The sequence below is a fragment of the Lithobates pipiens genome, unplaced genomic scaffold, assembly GCF_037356315.1.
Source record: "Lithobates pipiens isolate NorthernLeopardFrog02 unplaced genomic scaffold, aLitPip1_a1.2 Scaffold_16, whole genome shotgun sequence".
In the NCBI taxonomy this organism is placed as follows: Eukaryota; Metazoa; Chordata; class Amphibia; order Anura; family Ranidae; genus Lithobates; species Lithobates pipiens.
The window spans coordinates 13,858,967-13,875,374 of NW_027507748.1; the positions used below are offsets into that span (position 1 = coordinate 13,858,967).

The window sequence follows — 16,408 nt, forward strand, 5'->3', positions numbered from 1 at the left end:
GCTTCAGCTTTGCTTCAAAAATTATACCCTATGTAGCTTTAGTGGTGCTTCAAAGCCCCACCGAAGGCTCATCCAAGCCCCACCGAAGGCTCATCCAAGCCCCACCGAAGGCTCATCCAAGCCCCACCGAAGGCTCATCCAAGCCTCAGCCAAGCCCCACCGAAGCCTCAGCCAAGCCCCACCGAAGCCTCAGCCAAGCCCCACCGAAGCCTCAGCCAAGCCCCACCGAAGCCTCAGCCAAGCCCCACCGAAGCCTCAGCCAAGCCCCACCGAAGCCTCAGCCAAGCCCCACCGAAGCCTCAGCCAAGCCCCACCGAAGCCTCAGCCAAGCCCCACCGAAGCCTCAGCCAAGCCCCACCGAAGCCTCAGCCAAGCCCCACCGAAGCCTCAGCCAAGCCCCACCGAAGCCTCAGCCAAGCCCCACCGAAGCCTCAGCCAAGCCCCACCGAAGCCTCAGCCAAGCCCCACCGAAGCCTCAGCCAAGCCCCACCGAAGCCTCATCCAAGCACCAAGCAAAAGCAATGTGTAAACAGGAATGTAAGCTAACCTTTTTTTTTAGTGACTGGAGCTTTGACTGGCATTCAGAGAGCTTTAACGAAGCATGTCCGAGACATGTTTTGAAGCAAGTGTAAACTAGCCCTAAGAGTTTCAAAACAGTCACATTTGCCGGGAATGCAGCTGTCATATTGGTTGTGTTCTCAACCAAACTGTCAAACCATCCAATGGCTGGCATCATACCCGATCACATACGCAACATCATGGCAGCTAAAGATTAAAGAGAGGCCAAGATGGCAGCTTCCTTTGATAAAATAAGGATAGAAGGGTTTACTTCATCAACTACATTAAAGAGCAGCTACCTGGCAAAATAAAGCATGCTAAAAGATCCCAAAAAGCAACATCATGCCACAATCTAAACAAATTCAAGGACGGATGAGAAACAAAGTAATTGCCATGTATCAGTCTGAAAAGGGTTACAGCGCCATTTCTAAGGGTTTAAGACTCCAGGGAACCACGGTGAGAGCCATTATCCACAAACGGAGACAACTTGGAATAGTGGTGAACCTTCCCAGGAGTGGCCGGCTGACCAAATGGACTCCAAGAGCACGACGAAGACTCATCCAGGAGGTCATAAAAGAACCCAGAACAGCTAAAGAACTGCAGGCCTCACTTGCCTCGGGTAAGGTCAGTGTTGATGATTCAACAATAAGAAAGAGACTGGGCAAAAATGGCGTCCATGGGAGAGCTCCAAGGCCAAAGCCACTGCTGACCAAATAGAACACAAAGGCCAAAAAACATCTGGATTATCCCCAAGACTTTTGGGCAAATATTCTGTATACTTATGAGACAAAAGTTGAACTTTTTGGAAGGTGTGCGTCTCGTTACATCTGGCATAAAACACACAAAGTATTTAATAAAAAGAGCATCATACCAGCAAGGGAAACGTGGTGGTGGTAGTAGTGTGATGGTCTGGGGCTGGATGACTTGCCATCACTGATGGAACCATGAATTCTGTGCTCTACCAGAAAATCCTGAAGGAGAATGTCCGGCCATCAGTTCTTGACCTCAAGCATACTTGGGTTATGCAGCAGGACTATGATCCAAACACACCAGCTAGTCCACCTCTGAATGGCTCACAAAAAACAAAATGAAGGTTTCAGAGTGGCCTAGTCAATCCGATTGAGATGCTGTATCATGACCTTAAAACAGGCCGTTCGTGCTGAAAAACCCCCACAATGTGACTGAATTAACACAATTCTGCAAAGAGTGGGCCAAAATTCCTCCACAGCAATGCCAAGACTCATTGCCAGTTATTGCAAACGCTCCACTGCAGTTGTTGCGGCCAAGGGTGGCACAACCAATTATTCTTTTTTTTTGTTAACCTCTTCCGGATGGCCCACCATACATACATCTGTGGTAGGGTGGCCCAGCTGCGCGAAACAACGTACGTGTGCGTCGTTTCCTTTTCCTGAAATTGGGGCAAGCCCTGCTCCCGCTGTGATTGGACACAGCGGGAGCCAATCAACGTGTCTGGTGGCCGTCAGCCACCTGCGATCGTTCGTAGGAGAGGTAGAATGGCGGTCTTGTCACAGAGGAAGAGAGAGAGCTACGATTTCTGCTAATCAGTAATACAGATGTCTCTCTTCCTCCAGATTATTTGTGGGGAAAAAAAAAGGGACATAGATTTTATTTGGGTACACCGTCGCACGACCGCGCAATTGCCAGTTAACGTAACGCAGCGCCGTAATCGCAAAAAATGGCCTGTTCATTAAGGGGGTTAAGTGGTTAACAGAAGTGTTCCAGTTGTTAGTTTTAGGGGGGCAATTACTTTTTCACGTAGGGCCAGGCAGGTTCGGGCAGCTTTCTCCCCCCCGCTAATAAATTGAATCATCCTTTAACAACTGCATTTTGTATTTACCTGGGTTATCTTTGTGTATTATTAACATTTGATTGATGAGCTGAATCATTTAAGTGTGACAAATATGCAAAAAAATAAAAACAGGAAGGGGGGGCAAAGACTTTTTCACAGCACTGTAACCTAGGGGGGATTGTGAACCTAGGCTGGCATGTCCTCGCACTCCCAGAATGCAGTTCCACGACAGCCGGGGTTCATGGGGGGATTGGATGATGCTGACTGCCATTTAAACCAAAGTAAAGCAGCGCTGGATCACAGAACGGTGCATCTGCAGGGTTTCGGCAATTTTTTTTTTTTGCATCCCTTAATTTCTATTTAAAGGATAACTAAAGTTTTATTTTTTTCCTTTTAAAAACAAACATGTCATACTTACCTCCTCCGTGCAGTTGGTTTTGCACAGAGTGGCCCCGATTCCTCCTCTTCTGTGGTCCCTCGGCGGCGCTCCTGGCTCCTCGCTTCTCCAATGCCCCGTTGGAGAGCCGCTCTCTCTAGAAGCACTCATGCGGGAGCGCTCACGTGCCCTGCTGCAGCATCCATTGACACAGACAGCGGGACTCGGCCCCGCCCACGTCATTGGATTTGATTGACAGCAGTGGGAGTCCATGGCTGCTCTGCTATCAATCTAGCCAACCGGGACCAGAGACACCAGCTGGCGCGCTCGTCCTCATCGCTGGAAAAAGCAGGTTCTGGTAAGTTTAAAAAAAAAAGGGTGCGGGCTGCTGCATCACAGGTTTTTCACCTTAATGCATAGAATGCAAACCTCGAGGGTTTACAACCCCTTTAAATTATTTTAAATGGTGGAGTTGGATTTTAACGAAAAAAAGATCCCATTATAATTTATTCCTCTTCTGGTTTTCACAAACATATTAACCAGTACTGATTAACGAATCAAACTGATGAATTGGGAAACAATGGGAGGGGGGTGGTATCCCCCCGTAAGACGTTGGTATTACCTAGAACACCAAGGCAGTGATAGCTGCCACTGTGATTATTTGACCCCCCCTTTCTTTTTTTTTTGTGCAGCCAATGGTTCCTGACTCTGGACACTTGTCACATGCGATGTCAAGGCCCGCGCTCCCCTGCTCCGGAGAAGACGGCATTACCTTGAGTGGTAAAGTTGAAGAGTGCAGGAAAGTCACGGCCATTGGGAAGCTTGGGGTTGGGGTCCCGGAGCTCATCGAAGAAGGAGTGTGCGCAGGCGTCCAAGGGGGTGAGGCGGGCGGTGGGGGTATATTCCAGTAGCCGGCTGCACAGCGCAATTGCCTCTGGTGGCGTACGAGCCCTGAAGACCTGCAAAAATACACAACCCTTTAAAGATAAAAAAAAGAAAAGAGAAAACGGATCTAAGTGTGAAGGCTGCCAAGCCCCTGTCGCAGGGTGGATGAAATGAGTGAAAAGAGACTGCAGCTGGTGAAAAACATGAGCATTACAGTGCAACTCCAACACAATGGTTTTTTTTATGGGGTTGGTTCTTCTCTACTGCTGTCTATGACCTTGGGACAGACTCTTCTAGACTTACCTCTGAGCTCTAGAGTCAGCTGATCTTCTGTCCCCCCCCCCCCAGAATGCATGTCTCTATACTTCCTTCTAGGGGTGCAACAGATCAAAAAACTCACGGATCGGATCGTTCCTCGGATCAGAGTAAGGGTTAAGTTCATTTTTCGGATCAGCAAAAAAAAGAAAAAAGAAAAGAAAAGAGAAGACAAAATCTTGTTATACCCACCGGAGTTTTAGATTTCACTGTGAAATCTAAAACTCCGGTGGGTATAACAAGATTTTGCCTTCTCTTTTCTTCTTGTTACACCCACCGGAGTTTTAGATTTCACGGTGAAATCTAAAACTCTGGTGGGTGTAACAAGATGTCCGCTTGCCCCCTTCTCACTCTATCATTACTGTGCAGGAGTGTGGGGTGTAGCAAGATAGCGGCGACGAAACGTCACTTCCTGACAAGACGGCGGCCACCGGGTGTACCAAGACGGCCGCTGCCCCGGAGCTGGGCCAAAGCGGCGGCCTTTCCAAAGCCACGCGATCAGCGGAGCGCGTGGTGTGCCAATCCGAATGGGGTGACCAGTCGGATCACGGATCGGTGACTATACGTTGCACCCCCTACTTCCTACAGAGTGTCAATTAGGGGTACGGTGTGGAAGATAAGTGCGGCGCTAAAAACTGGTCTCAAAGTGAACTGAAAACAAATATAAAACAGTGTACGTATACATATATAAAAAAAAAAGTGCATAAAAATGATCTGAAAGTGAACTCAAAAACAATATGAACAGTGTAAAAATACATATTTATATTATACAATTATAAAATAAAACATACAAATATAATAAACCTTTAAAAGATGGTATACCAAGTGCCATATCAATAAATGTGCAGATAAAAAATTATGTGAATAATCTCAAAAAAAAAAAAAAAAAGGGGAAACAAATCCTTAATAATGGAAAAGATTGTAGGAGTGAACCAAACAATAAAAGTATAAATATCCAAAACGTGATCCAAAGTAGTTGACACTTGAACTGAGCAACCGTATGGTATAGAAAAAACGTGTCGAAACTTGTTGGAGAGTCAAAAGGCTTACCAGAAAGATTGGACCCCCAAAAAAAAAAAAAAAAAGTATACACCTGAGGGGTCAATCAGGCTTGTAGGGCTACACACCCCCAAGGAGAACTGCCACAATGGACACGACCTCCAACCAGAAGACCAACTCCGACAATGAACCTCAATGGGTGTAGGTATTAGACAGAAATCTGGATGGTTTAACACTCAGTCGTAGTCCTATTCCCTAGAAATCGCCTCACAGGTCACTTAGAATTCCCACGTTGACATCACTTCTGCCTCGAAGGTCCTAGAGGCGGAAGTGATGTCAGCACGGGAATTCTAAGTGACCTGGGAGGCGATTTCTAGGGAATAGGACTACAACTGAGTGTTAAACCATCTATCCGGTTTTCTGCCCAATACCCACATCCATTTAGGTTCGTTGTCAGAGTTGGTCTTCTGGTTGGAGTTCGTGTCCATTGTTGGCAGTTCCCCTTGGGTCTGTAGCCCTACAAGCCTGATTGACCCAAGAGGAACTGCCAACAATGGACACGACCTCCAACCAGAAGACCAACTCAGACAATGAATCTCAATGGGTGTAGGTATTGGACAGAAATCTGGATGGTTTAACACTCAGTTGTAGTCCTATTCCCTAGAAATCGCCTCACAGGTCACTTAGAATTCCCGCAATGACATCACTCCTGCCTCAAAGTTCTTGTAGGTGGAAGCAATGTCATCGCAGGAATTCTAAGACTGTTAAACCATCCATCCGGTTTTCTGCCCAATACCTACACCCATTGAGGTTCATTGTCGGAGTTGGTCTTCTGGTTGGAGGTCATGTCTATTGTTGGCAGTTCCCCTTGGGTCAATCAGGCTTGTAGGGCTACAGATCCAAGGGGAACTGCCAACAATGGACACGACCTCCAACCAGAAGACCAACTCTGACAATGAATCTCAATGGGTGTAGGTATTGGACAGAAATCTGGATGGTTTAACACTGTTGTAATCCTATTCCTTAGAAATCGCCTCACAGGTCACTTCGAACTCCTGCGCTGACATCACTCCTGCCTCGAAGTTCTTGTAGGCGTAAGTGATGTCAGCGTGGGAATTCTAAGTCACCACTGAGGTGATTTCTAGGGAATAGGACTACAACTGAGTGTTAAACCATCCATCCAGTTTTCTGCCCAATACCCACACCCATTGAGGTCCATTGTCAGAGTTGGTCTTCTGGTTGGAAGTCGTGTCCATTGTTGGCAGTTCCCCTTGGATCTGTAGCCCTACAAGCCTGATTGACCCAAGGGGAACTGCCAACAATGGACACGACCTCCAACCAGAAGACCAACTCCGACAATGAACCTCAATGGGGTAGGTATTAGACAGAAATCTGGATGGTTTAACACTCAGTTGTAGTCCTATTCCCTAGAAATCGCCTCACAGGTCACTTAGAATTCCTGCAATGACATCACTCCTGCCTCAAAGTTCTTGTAGGTGGAAGCAATGTCATCGCAGGAATTCTAAGACTGTTAAACCAACCATCCGGTTTTCTGCCCAATACCTACACCCATTGAGGTTCATTGTCGGAGTTGGTCTTCTGGTTGGAGGTCATGTCTATTGTTGGCAGTTCCCCTTGGGTCAATCAGACTTGTAGGGCTACAGATCCAAGGGGAACTGCCAACAATGGACACGACCTCCAACCAGAAGACCAACTCTGACAATGAATCTCAATGGGTGTAGGTATTAGACAGAAATCTGGATGGTTTAACACTCAGTTGTAGTCCTATTCCCTAGAAATCGCCTCACAGGTCACTTAGAATTCCTGCAATGACATCACTCCTGCCTCAAAGTTCTTGTAGGTGGAAGCAATGTCATCGCAGGAATTCTAAGACTGTTAAACCAACCATCCGGTTTTCTGCCCAATACCTACACCCATTGAGGTTCATTGTCGGAGTTGGTCTTCTGGTTGGAGGTCGTGTCTATTGTTTGCAGTTCCCCTCGGGTGTGTAGGTCTACAAGCCTGATTGACCCATGAGGTGTATACCTTTTTGGGTCCAATCTTTCTGGTAAGCCTTTTGACCAGTGGTCTCAAACTGGCGGCCCTCTAGCTGTTGCAAAACTACAAGGCCCATGAGGCATTGCAAAGCTCACAGTTACAAGCATGACTCCCACAGGCAGAGGCATGATGGGACTTGTAGTTTTGCAACAGCTGGAGGGACGCCAGTTTAAGACCCCCTGCTTTTGACTCTCTGGTGGTGGATCACTCATCAGCAAGTTTCGGCACGTTTTTCTATACCACACGGTTTCTTAGTTAAAGTGTCAACTACTTTGAATCACATTTTGGATATTTAGAATTTTAATTGTTTGGTTCACTCCTACAATCTTTTCTATTATTAAAGGATTTGTTTCCCTTTTTTTGGACATTATTATTGGACATTATTCACATAATTTTTAGCTCCACATTTGTGGATATGACACTTGGTATACCATCTTTCTTTTAAAGGTTTATTATATTTGTATATTTTATACTTCTATGTATTTTTACACTGTTCATAATGTTTTGGAGTTCACTCTCAGATCATTTTTGTGCGCTTTTTTTTATATATGTATACTTTTTCTGATATATGTATATATTTTTTTATATATGTATACATTTTTTGATATATGTATACTTTTTTTTATATATGTATACGTACACTGTTTTATATAGTTTTCAGTTTATTTTAAAACCAATTTTTAGCCCTGCACTCATCTTCCACATATTTTCCAATTTTTGCAAATGATCCATTGCTGTGCTAGCCGCTTTCTTAACACCTTGTGTAGACCACGCGGTATATCCGTTTTATTTTTCACAATTAGGGGGACGGTGACACCAGGATTATTTATACCTCTGATCTTCTTCATAATGGATTCTGCACAGTAAGGCCTCGTTCATACGGGCATACTACAGCATTCGCCCGTGCCAGGCCTGCGTTTGCCCGCTCAGGGGTTGTTGTGAGCATCTCAATGCAGGCAGTCCCATTCATGTGAACTGAGACACAGCGGCTGCTTCCGATCTGACAGCCGCGCCGGGTACACAGCCATAAATGCAAGCACCAGTGTGCGTTTGTCAAATTGGAAGCGGCGGCTGTGCCCGTGCAGTCGCTGTGTCTAAATTGAAATGAATAGGACCGGCTGTACAGAATGTGCGCTGTAGTATGCCCAATGTGAATGAGGTGTTATAGACTAACATGGTTACAAGTTTGTGGGCAACTGACCATTACACCTACAGTGCCTTGAAAAAGTATTCATTTCCCTTGAAATTGTCCATATTTTGTCATGTTACAATAACAAACGTAAATGCATTTTATTGGGATTTTATGTGATAGACCGACACAAAGTAGCACATAATTGTGAAGTGGAAGGAAAATGATAAATGGTTGTCAACATTGTTTACAAATAAATATCTGAAAAGTTTGGCGGGCATTTGTATTCAGCCCCCTTTACTCTGATACCCCTAAGGCCCCTTTCACCCTTGTGCGACTTTTCCTGCGACTTGGGACTGCAAAGTCGCACGACAAGGCGTACCCCCATGATTTCCAATGAGCACCATTCATATCTGTGCGACTTCAAGATGCACCGACTTCAAAGTAGTCCCTGTACTACTTTGGACTGACTTCGGTGAGAGTCGAGGTCCATAGACCTCAAGTTTACACCGGCATTCCCTGAAATCTCAGCAAAAATCGTGCGGCTTTCAAGTCGCAGCAGTGTGAAAGGCGCCTAACTAAAATCTAGAGGAACCAATTGTCTTCAAAAGTCAACTAATTCGTAAATACAGTCCACCTGTGTGTAATTTAATCTCAGTATAAATACAGCTGTTCTGTGAAGCCCTCAGAAGTTTGGTAGAGAACCTTAGTGAACCAACAGCATCATGAAGGCCAAGGAACACACCAGACAGGTCAGGGATAAAGTTGTGGAGAAGTTTAAAGCAGACTTAGGTTACAGAAAAATATCTCAAGCTCTAAACATCTCACGGAGCTCTGTTCAATTCATCATCCGAAAATGGAAAGTGTATGGCACAACTGCAAACCTATCAAGACATGGCCGTCCACCTAAACTGACCGGGCCGGGCAAGGAGAGCATTCATTAGAGAAGCAGCCAAGAGGTCCATGGTAACTCTGGAGGAGCTGCAGAGATCCACAGCTCAGGGGGGAGAATCTGTCCACAGGACAACTATTAGTCGTCTCTCCACAAATCTGCCCTTTATGGAAGAGTGACAAGAAGAAAGACATTGGTGGAAGAAAGTCATAAGAAGTCCTGTTTTGTAGTTTGTGAGAAGCCATGTGGGGGACACAGCAAACATGTGGAAGAAGGTGATCTGGTCAGATGAGACCAAAATTCAACTTTTCAGCCTAAAAGTAAAATGCTATGTGTGGGGAAAACTAACACTGCACATCCCCCTGAACACACCATCCCCACCGTGAGACATGGTGGTGGCAGCATCATGTGGTGGGGATGCTTTTCTTCAGCAGGGACAGGGAAGCTGGTCAGAGTTGATGGGATGATGGGTGGAGCCAAATACAGGACAATCTTAGAAGAAAACCTGTCAGAGTCTGCAAAAGACTTGAGACTGGGGCGGAGGTTCACCTTCCAGCAGGACAACGACCCGAAACATACAGCCAGAGCTACAATGGAATGGTTTACATCAAAGCATATTCATGTGTTAGAATGGCCCAGTCACAGTCCAGACCTAAATCACATTGAGAATCTGTGGCAAGACTTGAAAATTGCTGTTCACAGACGCTCTCCATCCAATCTGACACAGCTTGAGATAATTTGCAAAGAAGAAGAATGGGCAGAAATGCCCCTCTCTAGATGTGCAAAGCTGGTAGAGACATCCCCAAAAAGACTTGTAGCTGTAATTGCAGAGAAAGGGGGTTCTACAAAGTACTGACTCCGGGGGGCGCCATACAAATGCCCCCCCCCCCACACACTTTTCACATATTTATTTGTATCATTTATAATTTTCCTTCCACATTACAACATTGCCACTTTGTGTTGGTCTATCACATAAAACCCCAATAAAATACATTGATGTTTTTGGTTGTAACACGACAAAAAGTGGAAAATTTTAAAGGGTTATGAATACTTTTTCCTGGCACTGTATATGAACTTACCTAAACTCTGATTCCAAAAACCACAGCCATTAATATGGAGTTCACAGCTAAAACATGAGGTCCAATGTGGACCACATAGGAAGAATACCAGTACTGCAATTCTCCCCCTTCTTCCTTGTGTGCACCATGACATGATCTACTTATTTTCCATCTAACTCAATCATTTAGAACAGAGGTATCCACACTTTCTAACAAAAGGGCCAGTTTACTGTCCTTCAGTCTTTAGGGGGGCTGAACCATGGCTAGTAGGAGTAGGAAATGTCCTGGCATCAGTGGGAGTAAACAATGTCCTATCGGTGGTATTAAGGGAAGTGCCCCATTCTTGGGGTGTCAGTGGGAGAAATGGTGCCCCATTCTTGGGGTGTCAGTGGGAGAAATGGTGCCCCATTCTTGGGTGTCAGTGGGAGAAATGGTGCCCCATTCTTGGGTGTCAGTGGGAGAAATGGTGCCCCATTCTTGGGTGTCAGTGGGAGAAATGGTGCCCCATTCTTGGGTGTCAGTGGGAGAAATGGTGCCCCATTCTTGGGTGTCAGTGGGAGAAATGGTGCCCCATTCTTGGGTGTCAGTGGGAGAAATGGTGCCCCATTCTTGGGTGTCAGTGGGAGAAATGGTGCCCCATTCTTGGGTGTCAGTGGGAGAAATGGTGCCCCATTCTTGGGTGTCAGTGGGAGAAATGGTGCCCCATTCTTGGGTGTCAGTGGGAGAAATGGTGCCCCATTCTTGGGTGTCAGTGGGAGAAATGGTGCCCCATTCTTGGGTGTCAGTGGGAGAAATGGTGCCCCATTCTTGGGTGTCAGTGGGAGAAATAGTCTTCCATCGCTGGTGTCAGTGAGAGGAATAATATGCCACCTTTGGTGTCAGTGGGAGGAATAGTGCCCCATCTTGGGTGTCAGTGGGAGGAATAATATGCCACCTTTGGCGTTAGTAGGAGGAATAGTGCTCCGTTGTTGGTGTCAGTGGGGAGGACACTATTTTATACTACTTCTCCTGGACCTCTCTGCTGCCTTTGACACAGTGGACCACCCCTTCCTCCTCAACCAACTCCACTCCTTTGGTCTCCGTGACTGTACGCTTCGCTGGTTGTCATCCTACCTACCCCAACGCTCCATCAGTGTCACTTACAACTCTACTTATTAATGTCCTCTTCCTGTCTCCATCCGGGTCTCCTAATGTTCTGTTGTTGGACCTCTCCTTTTCTCAATCTACAAATCCTCCCTGGGTCAGCTGATTGCATCCCATGGCTTTCAATATCATCTCTACGCTGACGACATCCAAATCTACCTCTCCACCCCCCCCCCCCCCCCCCCCCCAAACTCACTCCGTCTGTTGGTATTACCAACTTACTAACAGACATAGCCTGGATGTCACACCACTTTCTCAAACTCAACCTATCCAAAACCGAGCTCATATTTCCTCCCCCATGTGCCCGTTTCCCCTGATTTCTCTGTCAAAATCAATGGCTCAACTATCAACCCGCCCCACCCCATAACAAGGTCCTAGGTGTAATCCTGGACTTTGAACTATTCCTTTGGCCCCACATCCATTTACTGTCCACCTCAACCTCACCCAACATCTCCAAGATACACCCTTTCATAACCAATGTCACCACAAAGCTTCTGATCCACTCCCTGGTTATCTCTCGCTTCGACTACAGCAACTCCCTCCTCATTAGTTTCCATCTAAAATAGTCTACCCCCCCCCCCCCTTCAGTCCATCATGAACGTAATTGCCAGGCTCATCCACCTTACAAACCGCTCGGCGTCTGCTACCCCTCTCCGCCAATCCCCCCATTGGCAGCCACTCAACCAACAAATGAAATTCAAGATACTAACAAGAACTTACAAAGTCATCCACAACTCCGCCCCCAGCTACATCCCGAATCTAGATTCAAAATACCAACCAAATCATTCTCACTCCTCCCAAGACCTCCTGCTCTCTATAGCTCCTTTGCCACCTCCTCCCATGGTCGCCTCCTAGAGTTCCTCGGAGCCTCGTCCATCCTCTTGAATGCTTCTCCCTAATCCGTTTTACTTTCGTCCACTTTCAGACGATCCCTGAAAACTCATCTCTTAAGAGAAGTCTATCTGGCCCCCCCACCCAACAACTGTACATTTATCTTCTCCATCAGCACATCCCTCACAGTTATTACCTCTTGTATCTCTCGACCCTCCCTCTAAGACTGGAAGGTCTAACAAGTCCACCCATTCCTCCTGTATTAAAGTGTATTATAGTTGTACTGTCTACCCTCAAGCTGTAAAGCACTATAAAAATCCTGTATAATAATAATAGTGCCTTAAGGTCTGGATAAAGGCAAGTAAAAGGCACTTGCCTTTACTCCTTCCCCCAACACCAATGATGGGTCACTACTCTTGCCCCCCCGACACCAATGACGGGGCACTATTCCTGCCCCCAACACCAATGACGGGGAACTATTCCTGCCCCCCAACACCAATGACGGGGAACTATTCCTGCCCCCCGACACCAATGACTGGCACTATTCCTGCCCCCCCGACACCAATGATGTGGGGCACTACTCCCGCCACCAATAACGGGGCACTACTCCCGCCACCGACACCAATAACTGGGCACTACTCCCGCCACCGACTCCAATAACTGGGCACTACTCCCAACACCAATAACTGGGCACTACTCCCGCCACCGACACCAATAACTGGGCACTACTCCCGCCACCGACACAAATAACTGGGCACTACTCCCGCCACCGACACAAATAACTGGGCACTACTCCCGCCACCGACACCAATAACTGGGCACTACTCCCGCCACCGACACCAATAACTGGGCACTACTCCCGCCACCGACACCAATAACTGGGCACTACTCCTGCCACCGACACCAATGACAGGGCACTACTTTTGCCACCAACGATGGAGCACTATTCCTTTCATTGACACCAATGATGGGGCACTAATCCTCCTCCTGCTGACCATTGGTGCCATGTAATTATTTTTCTCCCTCTGACCACCAAGCCTGAGGCATTTTCTGCTCCCACTGGCCCACCTATAGTCTGAAGGACAGTGAACTGGCCCTTTGTTTAGAAAGTTTGGAGACTTCTGGACTCGACCAACCAAAAGGTTCCATCTTTCCTTGTTGCTGACTACAATTACCTGCTAAATGGTGAACCTGAATTTAACACTGACAATATTTTATGGCCAAAATTGCAGCAGATGAAATTAGAACAAGCAAAAGGAGGGTGCATGCAATTGGAGGGGGACTCCAAACAATTAGCATTTAGCTCTACAAGCCATCTAAGGGGACACAGTAAGACCCCAGGCTCCCCCCATCATATGCATAAAATATCAAGGGGCAAGGAGATTAGTCAGAACGGTGAATTATAATGGGGAAAGGAATCTAGCTTGCTGGCAAACATGCAAAGCTGGAATATCAGTTTTAGGTTGGAGTTAGACTTCAGAAGGGTACCAGGCAGGCCTCTTCATGTATACATGCGTGGGTATGTGTTTCTTGCACACAGGGTATGTATGAGAAGACCAGACAGGAGATGGTGTGCAGCTCTCACCTTAGTCCAGGGGTGTGCCTTTATCTGGGGGAACTTGAACTCTGTGTAGTTTGGGTTCATTTCTCGGATCTGCTCCCGTGTCGGTGTGCCCAGAACCTGCAAAAATAAAAAGCAGGGCTGGGTTAGAATAACCTTCTTCAGGGAATGCTGCCCGAATATTTCCAGTAAATCTGCCCCCCCCCCCCCCCCCAAATCACAGGACTGGGGGGAGGCTCCACAATCAAATAGAAAGACCCATTCTCAAAAGGTACAGGCATATGAACACCATCTGATCTATGAACTACCCATCCAGACCTTTCTGTTAAAATCAAGGTAAATTCACGTGGGAGGGGCTACAGTCTTCTCTGCCGACAATGTCGGGATCCAACTCCTTTCATTCTCTGTTTGAATGATGTCAGCTCTGGGCTGTCTGCTGTCCCCCCTCCCTCTAACACAGCTCAGATCAATTCTCTTACAGCCTCTACCTGCACACTGTGTAGCTCTGACCTGTGAAGTTCTCAGATAAAAACGGCTGTGCAGCTACACAGTGTGCAGGTAGAGGCTGTCTGTAAGAGAATTGATCTGTGCTGTGGAGGAGGGAGGGGGGAGAGGAGCTGTGCGAGGAGGGAGGGGGGGGGAGAGGAGCTGTGATGCCTGCGCTCAGACTGTGTGCAGTACCAGATGTGAGAAGCCCAACAGGCACAGCTTCCATGGAGGATGAGAGGCACAACTGAAATCTGAAGCAAAGCATTGAAACGTGTGTACACTCCCACGACCTAACACATGCAGCGCAGCTCAAAGAGATGTCCATGCCGGTACTCAAAATAAGGGAGTGGGCGCCCGACATCACTAATCCAGGAGCGTCAGCATGAAAGGAGCAGGATGCCAAGCAATGACCTGATGCTCGTTGAGAGAGTGTATGGCCTCAGCCATCGCTGCATCACCGGCCAGCCCTCTGACATGGTTCGCCCCGCCAACCGGGGAGGGGGGCTTAGTCATAGAGCTCTATCACTAACTCCCGGTGGCCGGGCCGAGGTGAACGCTCCCTGCTCCATGTGTACACCCCCGGCCACTGCTAAAGGGAGTAATGGTTGGGGCAGCAAAAGCATGGTGCAACTATAGGATTTTAGCACTCACACAAGCTCACATGCGAACAAGCTCGAACATACAGTGGGGACGGAAAGTATTCAGACCCCCTTAAATTTTTCACTCTTTGTTATATTGCAGCCATTTGCTAAAATCATTTAAGTTAATTTTTTTCCTCAATGTACACACAGCACCCCATATGGACAAAAACACAGAATGGTTGACATTTTTGCAGATTTATTAAAAAAGAAAAACTGAAATATCACATGGTCCTAAGTATTCAGACCCTTTGCTCGGTATTTAGTAGAAGCCCCTTTTGATGTAATACAGCCATGAGTCTTTTTGGGAAAGATGCAACAAGTTTTTCACACCTGGATTTGGGGATCCTCGGCCATTCCTCCTTGCAGATCCTCTCCAGTTCTGTCAGGTTGGATGATAAACGTTGGTGGACGGTCATTTTTAGGTCTCTCTAGAGATGCTCAATTGGGTTTAAGACAGGGCTCTGACTGGGCCATTCAAGAACAGTCACGGATTTGTTGTGAAGCCACTCCATTTTAGCTGTGTGCTTAGGGTCATTGTCTTGTCGGAGGGTAAACCTTCGGCCCAGTCTGAGGACCTGAGCACTCTGGAGAAGGTTTTTGTCCAGGATATCCCTGTACTTGGCCTTATTCATCTTTCCCTCGAGTGCAACCAGTCGTCCTGTCCCTGCAGCTGAAAAACACTGATGCTGCCACCACCATGCTTCACTGTCGAGACTGTATTGGACAGGTGATAAGCAGTGCCTGGTTTTCTCCACATATACCGCATAGAATTAAGGCCAAAAAGTTCTCTCTCGGTCTCATTGGACCAAAGAATCTTATTTCTCACCATCTTGGAGTTCTTCAGGTGTTTTTTTTTTATTTAATTTTTTTTTAAGCAAACTCCATGCGGCTTTCATGTGGCTTGCACTGAGGAGAGGCTTCCGTCGGGCCACTCTGCCATAAAGCCCTGACTGGTGGAGGGCTGCAGTGATGGTTGACTTTCTACAACTTTCTCCCATTTCCCGACTGCATCTCTGGAGCTCAGCCACAGTGATCTTTGGGTTCTTCTTTACCTCTCTCACCAAGGCTCTTCATCCCCGATAGCTCAGTTTGGCCGGATGGCCAGCTTTAGGAAGGGTTCTGGTCATCACAAACGTCTTCCATTTAAGGATTATGGAGGCCACTGTACTCTTAGGAACCTTAAGTTTGGCCAGACGGCCAGCTCTAGGAAGGGTTCTGGTCATCCCAAATGTCTTCCATTTAAGGATTATGGAGGCGACTGTGCTCTTAGGAACCTTAAGTTTGGCTGGATAGCCAGCTCTAGGAAGGGCTCTGGTCATCCCAAACGTCTTCCATTTAAGGATTATGGAGGCCACTGTACTCTTAGGAACCTTAAGTTTGGCCAGCTCTAGGAAGAGTTCTGATCATCCCAAATGTCTTCCATTTAAGGATTATGGAGGCGACTGTGCTCTTAGGAACCTTAAGTTTGGCTGGATAGCCAGCTCTAGGAAGGGTTCTGGTCATCCCAAATGTCTTCCATTTAAGGATTATGGAGGCCACTGTGATCTTAGGAACCTTAAGTGCAGCAGAAATTTTTTTGTAACCTTAACCAGATCTGTGCCTTGGCCACAATTCTGTCTCTGAGCTCTTCAGGCAGTTCCTTTGACCTCATGATCCTTATTTG

General features: G+C 46.9%; 1 protein-coding gene across 1 annotated transcript in view; it reads right to left on the bottom strand.

The window, feature by feature from the left end:
• GSK3B (glycogen synthase kinase 3 beta) overlaps positions 1 to 16,408 on the bottom strand; it is a 130,760-nt gene that overhangs the window by 10,817 nt on the left and 103,535 nt on the right. Inside the window, 2 exon segments of the mRNA XM_077479374.1 lie at positions 3,517 to 3,703; positions 13,640 to 13,735. Coding sequence (XP_077335500.1) covers positions 3,517 to 3,703; positions 13,640 to 13,735 — 283 coding nt within the window.